Source organism: Microcaecilia unicolor, chromosome 2 (genome assembly GCF_901765095.1).
Source record: "Microcaecilia unicolor chromosome 2, aMicUni1.1, whole genome shotgun sequence".
NCBI lineage: Eukaryota > Metazoa > Chordata > Amphibia > Gymnophiona > Siphonopidae > Microcaecilia > Microcaecilia unicolor.
The window spans coordinates 408,560,003-408,582,336 of record NC_044032.1 but is presented as its reverse complement, the minus strand read 5'-3'; the positions used below and the strand labels follow the sequence as shown (position 1 = coordinate 408,582,336).

General features: G+C 45.3%; 1 protein-coding gene and 1 long non-coding RNA gene across 2 annotated transcripts in view; one reads left to right on the top strand and one right to left on the bottom strand.

Annotated features, from left to right (window-relative positions):
- Nucleotides 1-5,705: 5,705 nt before the first annotated feature.
- On the top strand, nt 5,706-20,009 carry LOC115461108. The gene is made up of 3 exons (XR_003940663.1): nt 5,706-5,716; nt 11,172-11,176; nt 19,906-20,009. It is a non-coding gene; the product is annotated as an uncharacterized LOC115461108 (long non-coding RNA).
- Nucleotides 7,608-22,334, bottom strand: part of MMRN1 (multimerin 1) — a 91,878-nt gene continuing 77,151 nt past the window's right edge. The window contains exons 7-8 of the mRNA XM_030190691.1: nt 21,659-21,805; nt 7,608-8,175 (exon numbers count right to left, since the gene is read on the bottom strand). Coding sequence (XP_030046551.1) covers nt 7,760-8,175; nt 21,659-21,805 — 563 coding nt within the window. The 3' untranslated portion in view covers nt 7,608-7,759. The remainder of the gene's footprint in view (nt 8,176-21,658; nt 21,806-22,334) is intronic.

Genomic DNA, 22,334 nt, shown 5'->3' with positions numbered 1-22,334 from the left:
CACAGAAAAAGAGTCCTAAATGACCACATATCTGCTGGAAGGAATCGGGGATGACCTCCCCTTACTCCCCCCAGTTATCATTAACCCCCTTCCCACCCCCAAAAAAGTGATTAGCAACATTACTTACCAGCTTCTATGCTAGCCTCAGATGTTATACCCAGGTTCGTTAGAGCAGCATTCAGGTCCCTGGAATAGTCTAGTGGTGCGTGCAATGCACTGCAGACAGGTGGACCCAAGCCCATACCTCCCCCTACCTGTTATACTTGTGGTGGAAACCATGAGACCTCCAAAACGCACCAGAAACCCACTGTACCCACATATAGGTAACCCTTCACCCATAAGGGTTATTGTAGTGGTATACAGTTGGGGGTAGGGGATTTGGGGTGGGTTTTTGAGGGGCTCAGCAGACAAGATAAGGGAGCAATGGTGAGATATGTACCTAGGAGCATTTATGTGAAATCCCCCTAGGGTGCCCAATTGCTCTCCTGGGATGTCTGTATGGCCAGTCTACTTGTTACTCATGAACTTTAACGCAATTACCACTCTGTATTTCTGACACCGGAATTGGCGTTCGCCATCACGGTACTATGTAAGCCACATTGAGCCTGCAAATAGGTGGGAAATGTGAGATACAAATGCAACAAATAAATAATAAATAAATAAGAATGTTAAATGCTTCTACATCCCAATGGCTTGATTTTGTGAGTTTTTACCATGGTGTTTTGTGTTTTTTTTAATGGACCAAAAAGATAAGCGCACAGGGCACAAAAACATCTAGCAAATAGCCATTTTTGGGAAAAAATATAGATGTTTTATTGTTTTGAAAATGGATATATTCCTGACTTGAATTTTGGATGTTTTTAGCTAAAAAAAAAGTCCAAAGTTGGACTTAGACGTTTTATCGAAAATGCTCCTCCATGTAACTTTGTAAGTCTAAGTGCTTTCAAAATACACCTTTTTGTGGTGCAGCACTTGAGAACCACTTAAGCTAAGGACTGTTTTCAGCGCCTTCTTTTTGGTTTTATATATTTTATATGAATTGAAACTACATTTATATGAAAAAAATTGCCAAAAAATATAAAATAAAATTTAAAAAACTTTAGGATGAATTGATTGCAAATTGCTGTTCCAATTTCTGATGGTCCCTTTCACTATCCTTTATTATTTATTTATTTGTTACATTTGTATCCCACATTTTCCCACCTATTTGTAGGCTCAATGTGGCTTACAAAGTACTGGAGAGGCCTTTGCAGGCTTCGGTGTGAACAAATACAGGATGATGTTGTGGTAAGATCAAGTTCATGTGGCACAGCCACATTAGGGAATCGGAGAACGGAAGAGTTGTGTTATGTCCATTACGTGCTTTAGTTTGGTTGTGTTGCAGAGATTAGGCATTTAAGTTGGATCAGTAGGGTATACCTTTTTAAATAGGTTGGTTTTTAGTGATTTCCGGAAGTTTAGGTGGTCGTACGTCATTTTCAAGGCTTTTGGTATTAGCATAGGGCTGGGGGTAGTTTGTAGTGTTTTTTCTTGATATGCTTGGGGTATATTATTAAATTCAGTAGAGTGGTCAAACTTAAGGAGTACACCTTTATTCACAGGATGGGGATCAGATTAAACAATCCAACACTCATAGAAAATCCCAGCACCTGAAATCTTAAACTAGCTTTGTGAGTGCAGCAAATTTCTATAGAGCAATATTTAATTAAGCCATTATCTATACTGTACATATATAGTTTATAGAATGGACCTCAGCAGCTCTTGTATGTGCGGTGGAGATTCACTTATTAAGAAAGGAAGATATTTTTAACTCTCTTTATTCTCTTAATTCACCAATTGCCTCTTCACAGGTCCGGCTTACTCATCTCTTTTAAATTGCATATTGTAAACAAGGCTCCTACTGGCTAAGTCCGAGCAGCCTCCTCACCACCAGCCCGGAGCTCTCTGTTTTCCTCCTTTATGTGTTTCTTCTTTTTTCCTGGGCCTGTTTTTGGGATTTGCAACCCGACCCCCTTTCCTCAACAGCTCCCTGGCGGTTTTAAACACAGGCCCAGTACAGCCAGGCTTCTCTCCGCACAGTTCAATTAAGTCAGGCTGTTTTTAACCACAGTCCAAGTACAGCCAGGCTTCTCTCAGCACAGTTCAATTAAGTCAGGCTGTTTTAAACACAGTCCAAGTACAGCCAGGCTTCTCTCAGCACAGTTCAATTAAGTCAGGCTTTGCGCGGGCTCAAAGCCTTGGGTCCCACCCTCTAGGTCAGTCTCTATTCTCCTGACCTCCTCCCACTTGACCCAGGACTTCCACCCTATACCTTGAGTGCTGGCTGAGCCATAGCCAAGAGCTCCATGGGTTCGTCTAAGACCAGCTCTGCCTCCTCTTGCTCCATTGCCTCTGGTTCATTCTCCTCCTCTCCTTCAGGAGCCCAGTCCATTTTCTCCTCTCCCCACCCCTTTTCCAACTGATTACACTTTTCTTCATTAACTCTGATAGGCTGCTTTTCCTTCTCCTGCCACCGGTTCAGCCACCTCCTCCACCAGGGTGGTGACTCAGCTTTTCCCCTTTTCTGGTAGCCCCCTTCTGGAGCTTCTTGGTTCTGCACCCTATTTCTCCTTACCCTGGGTTCTCCTGGGGCTTCCTGGGAGTTGTAGTTTCTTATTGGTATGTCCCTCTTGGGCAAAAGCTGAGCAACCTTAGGGTCTTCCCTCCTACCCTCCGGCTCTCTTTTCTCCGGTGGGTATCTGGGGTCCCTCTTCCTTTCGGCATATTCCTTACAATATGTCAAACTCTATTTATATTAAGATTTTATAGAAATCTTATGAAATTTAAAAAGTGAAACTTAGCTTTTCGAGTAGTTGTAAACAACAGGACCTCTATCTTCCTCTCTTAATAAGTGAATCGCCACCGCACATATAAATGCCGCTGAGGTCCATTCTATAACTATAGGAGCATAGATAATGGCTTAATTCAATATTTTGGTCATTGAAATTTGCTGCGCTCACAAAGCTAGTTTAAGATTTCAGGCATTGGGCTTTTGTATGAGTGTTGGGTGTATTATTAGCAGTTAGGGGTGGTGATAACAGGGTGATATGGTGTATTTCTTTTATGATACATGTAGCATTGAGACCTAAAAGTTGCACTTTGGTCTCACCAGATCACAAAGGCTTTCCCGATATGCACACAGTATTCCTTGTGGAGTAGTAGCCTAGTGGTTAGTACAGCAGACTTTTACCTGGGGAACTGGGTTTGATTCCCACTGCAGTTCCTTGTGACAGTAGGCAAATCACTTAACCCTCCATTGTCCCAGGTACAAGTAAATACCTGTATCTACTATGTAAACTGCTTTGAATGTAGTTACAAAAACATAGAAAGGCAGTATATCAAGTTCCTTTCCCTTTTCAGATGCCATACAGCACATCATCTGACTTTTCATAAGTAGTGGCTTCCTTCTTGCCATCTTGCCAGGTTTGGACAGTAAGCTTGAAATTTTAAATGGTCAACATTATCCCCTTTCTCAAGCCAAAGTAACACCGATTTTTAAAAAAGGTTCCAGAGGAGATCCGGGAAATTATAGACCGGTGAGTCTGACGTCGGTGCCAGGCAAAATGGTAGAGACTATTATTAAGAACAAAATTACAGAGCATATTCAAAAGCATGGATTAATGAGACAAAGTCAACATGGATTTAGTGAAGAGAAATCTTGCCTCACCAATTGCATTTCTTTGAAGGGGTGAACAAACGTGGATAAAGGGGAGCCGGTTGATATTGTGTATCTGGATTTTCAGAAGGCGTTTGACAAAGTACCTCATGAAAGACTCCAGAGGAAATTGGAGAGTCATGGGATAGGAGGTAGTGTTTTATTGTGGATTAAAACTGGTTAAAGTATGCTTAGGCTGCACAGTGATCTTCCTCATAAGTTTCCTAAACTCACAGATACTGACTCAGGAGGGATGGTCTGATAGAGGCAGTCAGTGTCTTGCTGATGGTTCCACTTTGCTGTGATGGACCTGTCCAGTGCACATTGACATTTTTTATCTCTACCTCTGAATAACTTTATCCCAGAGTTCTCTCATTAGCTCTGTGTTCAGCATGTTTAGGCCTTTGCTTCAGATTCAGTTCATATAACAGAAACATCATGATTCATCATCCAGGAGTTTGCAAATCTGCTTATCTGGGCACAGGTGGGCTCTCTGTATTATGGACCTTGTTAATACTATGGGGTATGTTTACTAAGGTGTGTTAGCATTTTTAACGTGACTTTAAAGTTAAGGTGCATTAAACACTAACATGCCTATACATTCCTATGGGCGCATTAGCGTTTAACACGTGTCAACCATTAATGCGCGTTAAAAATGGTAACGCACCTATATTGAACCTTAATAAACATTCCCCTATGTTTGGAAACAGAACTAATTTAGGTTTGCTATGACAAAAAGGAGGAAGACTTATGCAATAAGATTTTGGGTTCTTAATTACTTATTGAATATTTCTATACTTGTTCTTTCACGCTGAAAGTGTAAAGCACATTGTGGAGTTCAGTGAAACAAACACCCACTGTAATGCATTTTGAAATGTAGTTTTTAGTGAGAGGAATATGAAAAATGTACAAGGGAGTAAAGAAGTTTACGAGGACTGTAATAAAAGTATGGAGGTTATTTTAGAAGGCTTGCCCAGCATGGGTTTACCCATACAAATGGCACAATGAATTTCAGCAGTTTTACAAAACCTGATGCTTACATGTGTGTGTTCACACCACAGATGGTTTTGAAGCGGGCGTGTTCTTGTCGATTTGCCAAGTCTGAGAAGTTTGCATATATTTCCTGGTGCGCAAAGGAAATATACATCTGCTTCATAGACTTTAGCATTTATACTTGTTCTGAGGTACCTGTAAGTGCCAACTAAATACTGGTTTGAGCTTGAATTTTGGAGGACCCACTACAGGGATGAGGGGGAGACAACTGTTACAAAATTTAGCTTGTGAACACACTAGAGACAGAGAAAGTACTTGTATGTAATATGTAAACCACTGTGGTTGTACCACAGAAAGGCAGTGTATTAAGAATCTAATAAACATAAACTATTATGTTTACCTTTTTTTTAATTAAAATTTACCTAAAAATGTAATAGCTTTGCTCCTTATTTGGCTCCCCTTACATCAAATTTGGTAAAATCCAGCATTTACTCCTGTAAGTGGTAGCACTTGCATGCATTTGTTGCAAAATTGCCATATACATGTTTAAGTGCTGGTGCTTACTCTTCAGAAACCACTGATACTGCTCTTATTTTGAATGTCCCTTTGTGAAATGGCTGTTCCAGCTAGATATGATGCAAACAGCTTGTGTTTTTTTTCCCCACAGCCTTAAAGGTGCTTTACCAAAAGCTCTTCTTTCAAAAACCCTTTTGTAAACAACTCTGCAAACTGTGAACGTCCAGATTTGAATATCCTTTTTTTTTTATCTGGATGACCTATATAAAATTAAGCATTAGGGGGCAATTCTAGGACGCCACCCAAAAGTATGTCCAGACCATGCCCCCTCGACATTTGCACATTCTTTCATTTTAGATAGGTATCTCCCAGTTTTGTAAAACCAGAACTTAGGGGCCCTTTTACAAAAAGGTGGTAGGGCTACCGCTGGGGTTGCGCACGGCAAATAGGCCTTACCACTGAGCTCGCCCAGGAGCCCAACGGTAGTTCCAGATCTGCCATGCGCCATTTCTGGTGCTAGAAAATAGTTTTCATTTTCTAGTGCTGGTTGGTGGGGAATAGGTGTGCCTGGCGGTAATAAGGCCAGCACCACATTACTGTCAGAGCTCCGGCGGTAAATGGCCTCGTGCCAGTTTTTTAGGTAGCGCATGGCCATTTACTGCTGCTATGAGAAAAAGACTTTTTTACTCACTGCAGTAAAAGGTGGGCCTCAGCGCGCAGCAATCCCATGTGCCGATGCCACCATGGGCCACCTTTTACCACCGCTTGGTAAAAGGGCACCTTAGACTTTTATGCAAGATAAACATTTAAGTACCAGTTCATGTACATCTGAAAGGTGAATAGTACTTCCTAAACTAAGCACCAGAGGGTATAAAATACACACCCACATGCTTAATTCAGCCACATACATTTACAACAACTCCCATAATGCTGTAAATATGTGCAGTCGAATCTTGGACACAGTTTCTACTGATTTTGTGCTGGTATTTATGAAACAAATGCAGGCACCTATATGTCTTTACAAAATAGGCTTAAAATAGGCACCTGCTTTAAGCAAGAAATTATCCTGGTTCACGTAGGCCCCTTTTACAAAGCTGCAGCAAAAGGGGGCCTGAGCTAGGGTTGGCGCATGTTTTTGACACGCGCCGAGTCCCCTTTTACCGCAGCGGGTAAAATGCAGGTCTTTCTTTTTCAGGAAACGGCCATGCGGCAAGTGAAGCACTTGCTGTGTGGCCATTTTTTTTGGGGGGGGGGTACACTTACTGCCACCCATTGAGGTAGTGGTAAGGGCTCCCGCGCTAACCCGGCGGTAACTGGGTAGCACTTGGAACTGCCCGATTGCTGCTGGGTACACAATGGCACTATAAAAATACAAATATTTTTGAAGCGCCGGATATGACGCGCGCTGGGGGTGAGTACTACTACTGAGCTGCTGTAGTAGCCCAGCAGTACTTCCCTTTTAATGAGCAGTAAGCCTGCATTGGGCTTACCGCCACTTTGTAAAAGGACTCATAGAATCCCAACAATGTAAATATTAAATATTTTCTTCTCCAACATAAATACTTAAGACGTGCTAGCATTTTTAGCATGTGGTAATGCTAGAGACACCCATGTCTCTAACGTTAGGCGCGTGCTAATTTTTAGCACATGCTAAAATTGCTAGCACTCCTACAGCGCTGCTTAGTAAACAGGGCCCTAAGCTTTTTGCGTTGCCGTCAACATTCAGACTAGGCACTTTGGTAGCAAGTCCGAATATTGACAGCACTACTAAAAGCTAAGTATTTATGTTGGAGAAGAAAATCTTTACACTTCTTTAAGAATAAAATGTTGACAAAAAATTAAAATTGGACCAATGACAATTCGGCAACCACTGCATAAAAGTTTGAAATGCTTGTGGTTTGCCATATTCTGATGGTCACAAAAACATTTTCTGTGAAATGATGTTTAAGATATGGTGACTTATAGTTGTTAATGTTTGCATTGCTGGGATTCTGTGTGAGCTATGATGTGATATCACTGAACTGAAGTATTGTGTCCATATAATTTGATTTATGAAATTGTCCTGGTCATGTAATAAAACCGAAAGCTTTGGTTCTCATTGCATTGTAGCCAGTGCACTACCTATAAGTCCAACAGTGATTCTATAAGTATATTATAAGAATATTTTCAGTGTCCATTGTTCCAGGCATCAACTGTATATGCAATTTATATATAGGTAATATGCTGTATATGGTTCATAACTGTGATTTTTGTAGTCTTTGATCAGATATATTTACACACATATTCTTCCAATGGGAATTATTTGTGTGTGGTACAAAATACTGAGCAAAATTAGAAGGTGTACTAATTTTAAGACTATACCGTGTTTCTTTCCTGCTAATTAGTTTTTCATTGTCTTCTTCTATTTTTAACCATTCTTGGTTTTTTTTTTTGTTTTTTTAAAGATACAACAGCACTTTATTCCCAGAGTAAAATCTTTTCAGACCTCCATAAGAATACATATAGAAAAGCAAACCATACCACTGATTTCTGTGCTGTAACAATGACGTTCACTGTTTATGTGCGATAGAGCAAATAGCCACCGAATGTAGTGACAGGTGGAAACCTAGCAGGAATAGATCCAATGGCCAACCTAAGCCAGACTTCCTGGCCATAGTTTAATTCCAGCAATGCATCCCCAGTAATGACCCTGTCACTGTACATGTTAATATTTTCTGAATGAAAAGCAAGATTGTCTACCCCATCAACTATTAAGTATCCAGAAACAACTGGGCTGAGTGACTCAATGGTGTACTTAAAAACATAGACCCCAAGATATGGAACGTGGAACTTTCCACTTGCTGGGGCGTATGAAGTTCCATAGTTGACGTACAGATTATTAAATCTGATCGGACCAGGTGTAGTCATCCCATATGTATGAGATACAAAGAAAGTCACCATTGGTGCATATCTATAGGATCCTTTTGAAAAATCTGCAAAAGAACATTGGAAAAAAGAACTGTCACAGAACATGAATAACCTTCTTTCGTTGCTATGGTGCAGACATATCTAAATAAACCGTTTTAAGGTTTTGCATAAGACTTCAAACATTTGCTTCAACTTTTTGTCAAATAGCTTTCAGGTCTTCCTTAATGTGCAGCTCAGAATTACATACAGAATCAATGAACTGTATAGATTATATTGCACTATACATTTAAATGCTTAGGGGGCTATGTTCATAAGCCTCTGACTTCCCAACCTAGGGAGTCTTTTACTAATCACAAAGATCAACAAATGTGATCTCCACCACATATATCCAGTATTGCCTTATAAAATTTGCTTGTTATACTACTTCATGCTTTATCATAAGGTTTGGCAATTAAAATTCAATGCGAAGAAATGCAAAGTGATGCACTTAGGGAGTAGAAAACCAAGAGAGGCGTATGTGTTAGGCGGTGAGAGTCTGCTAGGTACGGATGGGGAGAGGGATCTTGGGGTGATAGTATCTGAGGATCTGAAGGCGATGAAACAGTGTGACAAGGCGGTGGCCGTAGCTAGAAGGTTACTAGGCTGTATAGAGAGAGGTGTGACCAGCAGAAGAAAAGAGGTGTTGATGCCCCTGTACAAGTCGTTGGTGAGGCCCCACCTGGAGTATTGTGTTCAGTTTTGGAGGCCGTATCTTGCTAAGGATGTAAAAAGAATTGAAGCGGTGCAAAGAAAAGCTACGAGGATGGTATGGGATTTGCGTTACAAGACGTATGAGGAGAGACTTGCGGACCTGAACATGTATACCCTGGAGGAAAGGAGGAACAGGGGTGATATGATACAGACGTTCAAATATATGAAAGGTATTAATCCGCAAACGAACCTTTTCCGGAGATGGGAAGGTGGTAGAACGAGAGGGCATGAAATAAGATTGAAGGGGGGCAGACTCAAGAAGAATGTCAGGAAGTATTTTTTCACGGAGAGGGTGGTGGATGCTTGGAATGCCCTCCCGTGGGAGGTGGTGGAGATGAAAACGGTAACGGAATTCAAACATGCATGGGATAAACATAAAGGAATCCTGTGCAGAAGAAAGGGATCCTCAGGAGCTTAGCCTAGAATGGGTGGCAGAGCTGGTGGTTGGGAGGCGGGGCTAGTGTGGGCAGACATATACGGTCTGTGCTGGGGCTGGGGGTTGGGAGGCGGGACTAGTGCTGGGCAGACTTATACGGTCTGTGCTGGGGCTGGTGGTTGGGCAGCGGGGATAGTGCTGGGCAGACTTATACAGTCTGTGCCAGAGCCGGTGGTGGGCGGCGGGGATAGTGCTGGGCAGACTTATACGGTCTGTGCCAGAGCCGGTGGTGGGTGGCAGGGATAGTGCTGGGCAGACTTATACGGTCTGTGCCAGAGCTGGTGGTTGGGAGGCGGGGTTGGTGGTTGGGAGGCGGGGATAGGGCTGGCCAGACTTATACGGTCTGTGCACTGAAGAGGACAGTACAAATAAAAAAAGTAGCACATATGAATTTATCTTCTTGGGCAGACTGGATGGACCGGGCAGGTCTTTTTCTGCTGTCATCTACTATGTTACTATGTTACCCAAGATACTTCTGTAATACTAAATGTCTATTCTCTTATATATTTTCACTATCCATGATGTATTGTAATCCACATTGAGCCTGCAAAGAGGTGGGAAAATGTGGGATACAAATGCAATAAATAAAAATAAATAAATAAATAAAGCTTAGCTTGAGTTATCTACAGCAGGGCCCATTTTATTCCTATAGCCCCATGTTGCAGATAATGTGAGCTAAGCTTTAGTAAAAGACCCCCTAGTTGGCTAGATGTAACAAGTTTTTTTTTGTTGTTACATTTGTACCCTGTGCTTTCCCACTCATGGCAGGCTCAATGCAGCTTACATGGGGCAATGGAGGGTTAAGTGACTTGCCCAGAGTCACAAGGAGCTGCCTGTGCCTGAAGTGGGAATTAAACTCAGTTCCTCAGGACCAAAGTTCACCACCCTAACCACTAGGCCACTCCTCCACTTAAGTTCAAAGCCTGCTAATTTGGGCACGTGGTGTTTTTTGGAAATAGCTACAGAGAAACTAATCACATGGGGTCCTTTTACAAAGCCACGGTAAAATGTGGCCTGTGGTAGTGTGGGTGCGTCGTTTAGGCGTGTGCTCTGCCATTTTTTACTGTAACTGGGAAAAAGGCTATTTTTTTTAATGGCCCGGGAAATGAGCCTGCACTAATATTAAAAGTAGTGCACACCTATTTATGGCCTGAGCCCTTATCACCACTCATTGACCGAGCGGTAAGGGCTCACGTGCAACCCATGCGACAACCATGCAGCACGCACAAACATGGACGCATTGCCGGTTACCGTCGGGAACACCCCTGTGGTAGAAAATTATTTTCTACCACAGGATTCGGCACGCGCCAAATTCAGAATTACCACCGGGAGCACCGACTACTCCAGCAGTAGCACCAATTGGGCACGCACTACCCGCGCATTAGCCCTCCTGCACCTTTGTAAAATGTCCCATAACGTCTTAAAAATAAGGAGGCAAATCCTTTAAAAAAATACCCTTATACTGAAGCCCATTGGGAGTTAAGAAGTAAGATCAAGAGATCCAGAAGGGATGAATATCTTTCTGAAGGTGATTGTGAGGAACTGGGAAGGAGAGGAGAAGCTGAATGTGTAACATTGGAGCTTTGAGGATTACTACAGACCTAGGGGAGGGGGGAGGAGAGGAGAGGAGGGAAAGTGAGACTTTAACTGCCAGGGTGGCAATACATATTGTTCAACCGAGATATTACCCCTACTGTTAAACAGGGGCGTATCTGGAATCCAGCGGTAGGGGGGGCCAGAGCCAGAGAGGGGGGGCACATTTTTGCCTCCCTCCCCCCCCCGCTGCCGCCGCCGCCGCCTCTCTCCACCCCCTCCCCGCCGTCAACCCTCCCCCGCTGCTTACTTTTGCTGGCGGGGGGCCCCAACCCCCGCCAGCCGAGGTCCGACCCGCAGTCTCCATATTTCGTCTTCCTCCGTGGCCATGCTGCAAGGAAGTAACGCTGCAGTGCTGATTCGTTGAATCCAGTTCGGAGTCTGACGTCGCAGCATGTTGTATGCGCGTACAACGTGCTGCGATGTCAGACTCCGAACTGGATTCAACGAATCAGCACTGCAGTGTTACTTCCTTGCAGCATGGCCACGGAGGAAGACGAAATATGGAGATTGCGGGTCGGACCTCGGCTGGCGGGGGTTGGGGCCCCCCGCCAGCAAAAGTAAGCAGCGGGGGAGGGTTGACAGCGGGGAGGGGGGCCAGGGCGAAATCTGCGGGGGCCCAGGCCCCTGTGGCCCCACGCAGATATGCCCCTGCCCCTACAGCAAGCACAGATTTGGCTGCCTGTACTGAGCCGAGCAATCTCTGCACCTTGTCGAATCTCTCCCTGACCTCAGGAATCCTCTTGGACAAAATTATCAGCAGACAGATCTAAACACAAAAAGGGCAAGTATATAATCTAGGCCCACATTTATTCACCCCTTACCCAAGAAAGTGCCAGCAAGGCACCTAAGTACAATTCTGCAAAAATCCAATCAATTTACAGAGTGTGTTTTTGGAAAGGAGGCATACACATGGGGGGGGGGGGGGGGGGGGGGGGGGAATAGGGTGGGATATTAGAAGGGTCCCCACTTATGCATGTAGCTGACAAAATACTGTAAGTTGCACATGTCCCTGCCACATTTCGGTGCCCACACTTATGCCAGCTCTATGTGGTGTAATTGTGGATGTATAAATGTTAGGTTGCATTTGTATTCTGTAATGACATCTGGGTGCCCAAATGCCATTCGAAGAACAGGCTTCTAGTATGCATCCTTGGGGCACCTAAATGGAGGAACCCAGTTGTAGAATTGCCCCCAAAGAGGGTAATTTTATAAAGGGGTCCTAAGAATTAGATATCTTGAGGGCACCTAATTAGAACCTATTCTACAAAGGAAAGTGGGTGCCTCCTTATACAAGACTAGCATAACTGAGAATATGCACATGTATGTGGTTATATGTGAGTGCTTATGCAAGCCATGGAGCTGGTATAATTGCTTGCATCTAAATGCATAACTTACAGAGTTCCACCCAGACTCTACCCAACTGTATGCCCAGTTGTCAAACAGGCACTTTGTAAGATATTTACATATTTACAGACAGGGCCGTGCCTAGGGTCTCTGGCGCCCCCCTGCAGACTATCAGTTGGCGCCCCCCCCCCCCCCCCCGGTGAAAATTATCGCTCACCACTTGCCACACTGACAGGAACTGTCAGCAATATTCTTAGAAACAAATTGCTATACATTGCAAAATAAGATAGCAGATGTAAATTCTCAAAGTGGACATATTCCAAACGCTAAAATGAAAATAAAATGATTTTTTTTTTACCTTTGTTGTCTGGTGACTTTCTTTTTCCGATCATGCTGGCCCAGTATCTGAGTCTGCTGCTATCTGTCCTCTTAACTCCATTTCCAGGGCTTCCTTTCCATTTATTTCTTTACTTTCCTCCTTTCTTCTTCATTTCTTGCTCTATATCCATTTCCAGCAATTTCTTCTCTCTCCCTGGGTCCTGCCCTCCCATCCATGTCCATTCTTGTCCCTCTCTGCCCTTCCCTCCTCCATCCATAGCCAGCAATCCTCCTCTCTCCCCTCCCCTCCATTTCCAGCAATTTGTCCTCTCCCTGGGCCCCCATGTCCATCCTTGTCCCTCTCTGCCCTTCCCTCCTCCATCCATAGCCAGCAATCCTCCTCTCTCCCCTCCCCTCCATTTCCAGCAATTTGTCCTCTCCCTGGGCCTCCGTCCATCCTTGTCCCTCTCTGCCCTTCCCTCCTCCATCCATAGCCAGCAATCCTCCTCTCTCCCCTCCCCTCCATTTCCAGCAATTTGTCCTCTCCCTGGGCCCCCATGTCCATCCTTGTCCCTCTCTGCGCTTCCCTCCTCCTCCATCCATAGCCAGCAATCCTCCTCCCCTCCATTTCCAGCAATTTGTCCTCTCCCTGGGCCCCCATGTCCATCCTTGTCCCTCTCTGCCCTTCCCTCCTCCTCCATCCATAGCCAGCAATCCTCCTCCCCTCCATTTCCAGCAATTTGTCCTCTCCCTGGGCCCCCATGTCCATCCTTGTCCCTCTCTGCCCTTCCCTCCTCCATCCATAGCCAGCAATCCTCCTCTCTCCCCTCCCCTCCATTTCCAGCAATTTGTCCTCTCCCTGGGCCCCCATGTCAATCCTTGTCTCTCTCTGCGCTTCCCTCCTCCTCCATCCATAGCCAGCAATCCTCCTCCCCTCCATTTCCAGCAATTTGTCCTCTCCCTGGGCCCCCATGTCCATCCTTGTCCCTCTCTGCCCTTCCCTCCTCCATCCATAGCCAGCAATCCTCCTCTCTCCCCTCCCCTCCATTTCCAGCAATTTGTCCTCTCCCTGGGCCCCCATGTCCATCCTTGTCTCTCTCTGCGCTTCCCTCCTCCTCCATCCATAGCCAGCAATCCTCCTCCCCTCCATTTCCAGCAATTTGTCCTCTCCCTGGGCCCCCATGTCCATCCTTGTCCCTCTCTGCCCTTCCCTCCTCCATCCATAGCCAGCAATCCTCCTCTCTCCCCTCCCCTCCATTTCCAGCAAATTGTACTCTCCCTGGGCCCCATGTCCATCCTTGTCCCTCTCTGCCCTTCCCTGCTGCATCCATAACTAGCAATCCTCCTCTCTCCCCTCCCCTTTCAGCAATTTGTCTTCTCCCTGGGCCCTGCTGCTGCCCTCCCATCCATGCCCTCCCATCCATGCCTGTCAGCAATTCTCTCCCCTGCTCTGCCCTCTCCCCTCCTGTCCAATGATTTCTTCTCTCTCCCTGCCCTGCATCCATACATCGCCAACAATGCTCCTCTCCCCTACATGTGGCAGGCTGCAGCATTTTTGCGAGGCAGCTCTGGCTCTCCCTCCTGCCTTCCTTGGTTCCCTCTCTGGCTCCCCGATCAGCAGCCCCCCCCCCCCCCGCGTGTTTTAACCTTTACGCGATGTCAATCAATGAAGAATGCACACCAGACTCGTTTCCAGCTTCTCTCTTCACACAGTATCCCGCCCTCGCGGGAACAGGAAATGCATCATCGCTGACGCTGAAGGCGGGACACTGTGTGAAGAGAGAAGCTGGAAACGAGTCTGGTGTGCGTTCTTCATTGATTGACATCGCGTAAAGGTTAAAACACGCGGGGGGGGGGGGCTGCTGATCGGGGAGCCAGAGTGGGAACTAAGGAAGGAAGGAGGGAGAGCCCGAGCTGCCTCGCAAAAGCGCTACGCTTGTGAGGGCAGCAGGGACGTCCGAAGTCCACGATTGGGCTGGGGCGCCGGGGCGAGGGTAAGCACCGCGGCGGCGCCCTCCAGAGGTGGGCGCCCCCCTGCGGCGCTTACCTCGCTTACCGCATCGGCACGGCCCTGTTTACAGAATAGTTCTTAGCTAGGTATTTGCCATTTACATGTATATGTTCACATATACTAATCATTTGCTCCGGCATATCGGGCTAGATTCTATATATGCAGTGCTTTTTTTGTGCTGGTACGCACCGGTAAAGCATACCGGTACCTTTTTTTTTTAGGTCCGGCTCACCTGCCGCCCTCAGCAACCTGACTTTTCATTCATGCCGCCCTGCGTTGAAATCTTTTATTTTACCTGAAGTTGCAGCGGCAAACTGGCAGTGAAAGCAACAGGCAGGCTCATCTCCAGCCTTCCCTTCCCTCTCAGTGTCCAGCCTTCCTCTGATGTAATTTCCTTTCTGTGAGGGCAGGACGCTAAGGGATGGGAAGCGAGGAGGCGAACCTGCCTTCTGCCTTCACTGCCACTGCCGCTTTTGACTTGAAGTAAAATAAAAGATTTCAACACAGGCAGCAGGAACGGAAAGTCGGGACGCTGAGGGTGGGCAGTTGAGGCTGGGGTTGGAACTGGAACTCGGGGGCAGGTGGAGGCTAGGGCGAGTCTCTGGACATGGATGGGAGGGGAGGATAGGGGGCAAAGGAGAATCGCTGGACGTGGAAGGGAGGGCAGAGGAGAACCACTGGACATGGATGGGAGGGAAGGATAGGGGCAAAGGAGAATCGCTGGGCATGGATGGGAGAAGAGGGCAGGGGAGAGAGGAGAATCACTGGACATGGATGGGAGGGGATGGCAGAGGAGAATTGCTGGACATGGATGGAAGGGGAGGGCAAGGGAGAGAGGAGAATTGCTGGACATGGATGGATAGAGGGGAGGGCAGGAGAAATGCTGGGCATGGATGGAAGAGAGGGAAGACAGGAAGAAGATGCACATGGATGGAGGGGAGGGGAGAGAGGAGACATGCTGGACACGGATGGAGTGGAGGGCAGGGAAGAGAGGAGAAACGTTGGAGGGAAGGAAAGACAGAGGAAGGAGATACACACACATGTAGGGGAAGGGAGAGAGGAGAAATGCTAGACATGCATGGAGGGGAGAGAAGACAGAGAAGGAGATGCACATGGATTTAGGGGAGAGAGTAGAAATGCAAGACATGGATGGAAAGGAGGAAAGAGAGAGGAAGTGAGATGAACATGGATGGAGGGGAGGGGGAGATGAGAAATGCTGGACATGGATGGAGGGGAGGGAAGACAGAGAAGGAGATGCACATGGATTTAGGGGAGATGAGAAGTTCTGGACATGGATGGAGGGGAGGCGAGAGATTGAAATGCTGGACATGGATGGAGGGGAGGGAAGAGAGAGGAAGTGAGATGAACATGGATGGAGGGGAGGAGAGAAGAGAAATGCTGGACATAGATGGAGGAGGAGAGGAAAAATGCTGGATATGGATGGATGAGAGGGAAGAGAGAGGAAGGAGATGCATATGGATGGAGGGGAGGGAAGAATAGGAAAGAGATGCATACTGACGGAGATGAGGGAAAGGGAAAAGAGAAGGGAAACTGCACATGGATGGAGAAAATAGGCAAAAGTTGGATCCACTCTATATCTCCTCCAGTCAAATCTGCGGAGGACCCAGCTTTTACTTATTGATGTAGGGCAAGAAATGAAGAAGAAAGTAAAAATAAATAAATGGAAAGGAAGCCCTGGAAATGGAGTTAAGGGAACAGCAGAATCAGAGACTGGAACCAACATGATCAGAAAAACAAAGTCACTAGACAACAAAGGTAGAAAAATAATTTTATTTTCATTTTAGAGATTGGAATATGTCCAATTTGAGAATTTACATCTTGCACTGGGTATACTGGAGCTGTAACAGCTTACAGAAATTATAATAAAAAAAATCACAAGTTATTTTTTCTCCTATACTGGTATAGTATTTTCAATGATACCTGTTTATATGCACCATGGCTGGTATAAGGGGTGTGGCTACTGTGGGTGTGGCTACCATAGGGGCCACCCATAATGAGTACCTGTACCTTTTTTCCTACAAAAAAAGCACTGTATATATGGCTCATGAAAATGCCATGTGGAAAAAAAATACGCCTAGGCGTATTCTGTAAAGTACACCTAAATTTTATAGAATAGGCTTAAATTTCCACACAACAGATAGGATAATGCCGAGTATCTCTCCACGTGACCAAATGTAGACATGGCCATTCACACCATGTTTTAATTGTTATAAATCCTGACACCTAAATTAGGCGCAGAGTGGGTGCTTTCCATAACAATGTGCATAGATTTCAGAAACGCCCACGCCACGCCCATGGCCATGCCCCCTTTTCAACTATGCGACTCAGAATTTAGCCGCACCACATTACAGAATATGCTTAGTGAGTTGTGCACGTAAGTGCTTAACATCCAATTAACAATACTGATGAGCTAATTAACCAATTAAATGACACACATTGTTATAGAATGTGCTTCAATTTCCACACAGAAATTACGGTGCCATATATAGAATCCCGGGGTTGCTCTTTAAATGTTAGGGCCTTCTTTATAGAATTACCCCTTAGCCCTACTCAATTCCCCAGCATGAGGGATCTGTGAGAAGAAAGGCGTACCTGGTGGGAAATGGCACCCCAGGATACTTGGAATGTAAATGCTTTATTATATATTGCAGTTCAAAAAAGTTCAACACTATAACTAGTTGAAGAGGACTGGCTAGCCAAATAAAGATATCCAAATTCAAAAAAATAAAGAATATAGACCATCCCACACTTATCTTGAAGAACGCTGTGACTGCTTACTTTCCAGCGTCTCTCCACACACTTCAGCATAACTCCACAATTGGCATGCCAGGCATCTTAAATTCACCCTAAATCAGTCCAGCAGTGCACTGCCTCATCAACTAACTTGTCTCCAACAACAGCTCCTTGTTTCGCCAAAATTCTCACTGCTTCTCCATTATTAGGAGTTTTTTGCAGTGATTCATTTTTTTCCTCTTAGGAACCGATGATATGAACTGACTCCGATTATGGTAGAGAGTGATAAACGTGTTCTAAATTCCTCTATCGGGAGATTTGAGGTTTCAGTTATGTAAATATTTAGTACAGGAACTGTGAATATAATTTTGCTTTATTATTGAACAAACTATTTGTATATTAGCTACATTTTTGATAGCTTGTATCCTATTAAACCATCTGTCTTTGATGTCATCTTTCTAAAATGGATCATGTTACACCTTATTTTTAAAAAATCATCATTGGTTACCTGTCAGTTTCCGTGTTCAATTCAAGATTCTCTTACTGAAGTTGTTTTGAGTTTTCCAGCAGGGTACTCCACCGTATCTCTCTACTCTTAACTCGTTCTTACATAGTAACATAGTAGATGTCGGCAGAGAAAGACCTGCATGGTCCATCCAGTCTGCCCAACAAGATAACTCATATGTGCTACTTTTTGTGTATACCTTACCTTGATTTGTATCTGCCATTTTCAGGGCACAGACCGTAGAAGTCTGCCCAGCACTAGCCCCGCTTCCCAACCACTAACCCCGCCTCCCACCACTGGCTCTGCTACCCAATGTCGGCTAGGCTTCTTACTCTCCTGCATGAGTTTTCAGATCATTAAACAACCATCGTCTGCTGTTGCCTGGGCCTCGTAAAGCCCAGATGGAGAGCACCCGGCATAGGGGCCCTTTTACTAAGGCACGATAGGCACCTACATGCGTACAACACTCGTCAAATTAGAACTACCGCCCGATTACCATGTGCCCCGGGCAGTAATTCTAATTTTTACGCATGTCCGATACGCACGGCAGAAAATATTTTTTATTTTCTACCACGTGGCACTAATCGGGCGGTAATTGGCAGTGTATGTGCACTGATGATTACTGCCCGGTTTACGCGTGAGACCTTACCGCTGGGGTGGCGCTAAGGTCTCAGGCCCAAAATGGCTGTGTGCTGATTTTTATTTTGCTGCATGTCCATTTTAAGCAAAAAAAAAGGGCCTTTTTTGCAGGCATGCTGAAAAATGGACCTGCGTGCGTCCAATACACGCGCCTCCCAGGGGCGTAGCCAGTATGGGGCCACGGGGACCCGGGCACCTGTAGATTTGCCCCTGGACCCCCCCTGCCAATGACCCCCACTCCCGTCGCCACCTACCTTTGCTAGCGGGGGACCCCAACCCCCGCCAGCTGAGCTGAGGTCCTCTTCTTCCCAAACCCGCGCAAGGCATCGTTCTGTTTGTGTGAGTCAGACTAAAACGAAGCCTTGCACGGGATTGGGAATAAGAGGACCTCGGCTCAGCTGGCGGGGGTTGGGGTCCCCCACCAGTAAAGGTAGGTGGCGGCGGGAGGGGGGTCGTCGGGTCATCGGCGGGGGGGTCGGCAGTGGCGGCGGGGGTCAAAGTTGGTGGGGGGTTAGCAATGGCGGGGGGTAGCAATGGCGGCGGGGGTTCAGCAATGGCAGCGGGGGGGGGGGGGGGTCGGCAGCGCTGGGAGGGCTAAAATGTGCCTCCTCACCTGAGGCTCTGGACCCCCCACCCGCCGAAGTTTGGCTACGCCCCTGGCGCCTCCACCAGCGCTGGCCATTTTCAGCATGCCTTAGTAAAAGGGAACCATTGTGCTTTCTTTTTGTCACCCCATCATTAAGGAACTCTATGCCTATGTCCCTATGCAGTGAACTCTCTTTGCTGAATACCTACCTCCATTAACAACTGAGTGCTGGAGTGACTTGGTTTGGCACCAATTTCCTGGAAGGTTATGAGCTGGTGGTTGGGAGGCGGGGCTAGTGCTGGGCAGACTTATACGGTCTGTGCCAGAGCCAGTGGTGGGAGGCAGGGATAGTGCTGGGCAGACTTATACGGTCTGTGCCCTGAAGAGGACAGTACAAATAAAAAAAGCAGCACATGAATTTATCTTCTTGGGCAGACTGGATGGACCGTCCAGGTCTTTTTCTGCCGTCATCTACTATGTTACTATGTTACTATTTGTTTCCTTGACAACTTTGTTTGAGTGATGTGTTTCTTTCCTATTATATATTGTGGTTCCTTTTCTGTTTTCTTATTGTATTTTAGTCTGTAAACCGCTTTGCCCTGTTCACCAGTTAAAGCGGCATAGCAAGTTTGGAATAAATAAATAACATTTTTGTAAGCGATATTGCGGAAGGGCTGTCTGGTAAGGTTTGTCTCTCTGTAGATGATACCAATATCTGTAATAAGGTAGACAACCCTGCTGGTGTGGATAACATGAGGAAGGATTTAGCAAAGCTCGAAGAATAGTCTGGAATTTGGCAGCTGGGATTTAATGCTAAAAAATGCAGGGTCTTGAATTTGGGCTGCAAAACTTTGAGGGAACAGTACCGTTTAGGGGGTGAAAAACTTTTGTGCAAGAAAAAGGAGCGGGACTTGGGTGTGATTGTATGTGATGATCTTAAGGTGGCCAAACAGGTAGAAAAGTTGACATCGAATGCCAGAAGGATGCTTGGGTGCATAGGGAGAGGAATGGCCAGTAGGAAAAAGGAGATGATGATGCCCCTGTTTAAGACTCTGGTGAGAACTCATTTAGAATATAGACTGCACCTTCAAAAAGAAATAAACAGGATGGAGTCAGTTCAGAGGGCGGCTACTAAAATGGTCAGTGGTCCTCATAAAGCGTATGGGGACAGACTTGTAGATCTCAATATGTATACTTTGGAAGAAAGGTGGGCGAGGGAAGATATGATAGAGACATTTAAATACCTACGTGGCATAAATGCACAGGAAGCGAGTCTCTGGAATGAGGGGCATAGGATGAAGGTGAAAGAGGACAGACTCAGAAGTAACCTAAGGAAATACTTCTTCAAGGAACAACATCCCAAAGGAAGTGGAGACAGAAACTGTGTCTGGATTCAAGAAAGCTTAGGACAAGTACATAGGCTCTCTAAGTGGAGGACTGGCCTAGTGGTTAGGGTGGTGGACTTTGGTCCTGGCGAACTGAAGAACTGAGTTCAATTCCCACTTCAGGCACAGGCAGCTCCTTGTAACTCTGGGCAAGTCACTTAACCCTCCATTGCCACATTGAGCCTGCCATGAGTGAGAAAGCACGGGGTGCAAATGTAATAAAATAGATAGCATGAGCAGACTGGCTAGACCATATGATCTTTATCTGCCTTTATTTTTCTTGTTATACCACCTTTCAAGATTAATATCAAAGTGGTGTACAAAATATTATGAAAAACTGTAACACGTAACAGTTAAAATAACCAAGGCACATAAAATCACAGCAAAGCTGACTTTAAGTGGAAGTTAGGTTTTTGGTAAACATTTTGGCGGTAGCAAGTTTGCTTAGCATGGGTGGTAGGATGACTTGGCTACCATCCTCAGCTGCTGACAAAAAGAATAAACAGTCACATCCAGCGTGCAGTGAAGCTTGAACAGCTAGTGCTGGCAGATCTCCACTGTACAAAGTGGCAATAAAAACAAGGATAGATGATGACTAAAGGCAGATTCAACCGATCAGACCAAACTAATCAAATTACTTTTATCTGTTGACTGTCTAAAGCCTGTCTCATCCCTCCACAGCCTACGGCACATACGGTGGATGAATTACAATTCTTGTGTCATATTGCAGAGGCAGAAAAACTGAAGGCTTGTCAACAGTAACCAAAATGTTAAGGCTTTTGCAAATCAAACTGTTTTATACCTGATTCACTTCTAATTTATTGTATGAAACCATCCAGGAATGTAAAACCTTTGAAGTTAAAATGATGAAATATTCTGACACCCTCCAGAAAGGACTTAACAAAGATCTGGGTTTCCTATCACATTATAAACCATTAAAATTATACTGCTTTATCACCTTCTGATCACCAATCCATCTCTCCCTGTTTCTCTCCCCTCACATTACCTTTCCCTGTGAGATTGTCATTGGAATGCTTTTATGTTTCACTCATATATTTTAATATGCCATCATTTATTCACTTCTAATCTGAAGAAGGTATTGCTTTTGAAAGTTCATCAAAAACGTATTGTTAGTCCAATAAAAAAAAAACAGGTATCATCTTCATTTCTTTTCTTGTCTTTGTTTTATTTCTATTTATTACCCTGTATGAAAGAAAACCTTACCTGGGGAGAGACTATTTTCTTCTGCCATCTTGACATTGCAATTGGCTCCGCCAAATGGATGCCGACAAGCACACACAAAATTCTTCCTATCATTAATGCAAGTTCCACCATTGTAGCAAGGGGAACTGCTGCAGCTCAAATATTCATCTGTTTGGAAACAAAAGCAGACAAAATATATTACGGCAGACATAGGGTCCATTTTAGTAAACTGCTAAGTACTAATGTTTGATTACTGCAGCAAAAAATGTCTTATCGTGGGGCACACTCAGGCATCCCATAATTTTGGGGGCACTTTAAGTCACGTAGGCGCATATGGGCGGTAATTTCATTTTTGACACATGTCCGCTAAGCACGCTGGAAAATATATTTTATTTTCCGGCGCGTAGTGCTAACGGGGTGGTAATCGGCATTGTATGTGCGCTGATGATTACCACACGGTTAACATGTGAGACCTCACTGCTAAGTCAGTGGGTGGCGGTAAGGTCTCAGGCCCAAAATGGGCATGTTCCAATTTTCATTTTGTGGCACGTCAATTTCCCCCCCCCCCCCCCAAAAGGCCTTTTTTGCAGGTGCACTGAAAAATGGACCTGCACACGTCCAATACACACGTCTACACCAGCGCAGGCTATTTTTCGGCACACCTTAGTAAAAGGACCCCTTTGTGATCCGTGCACAC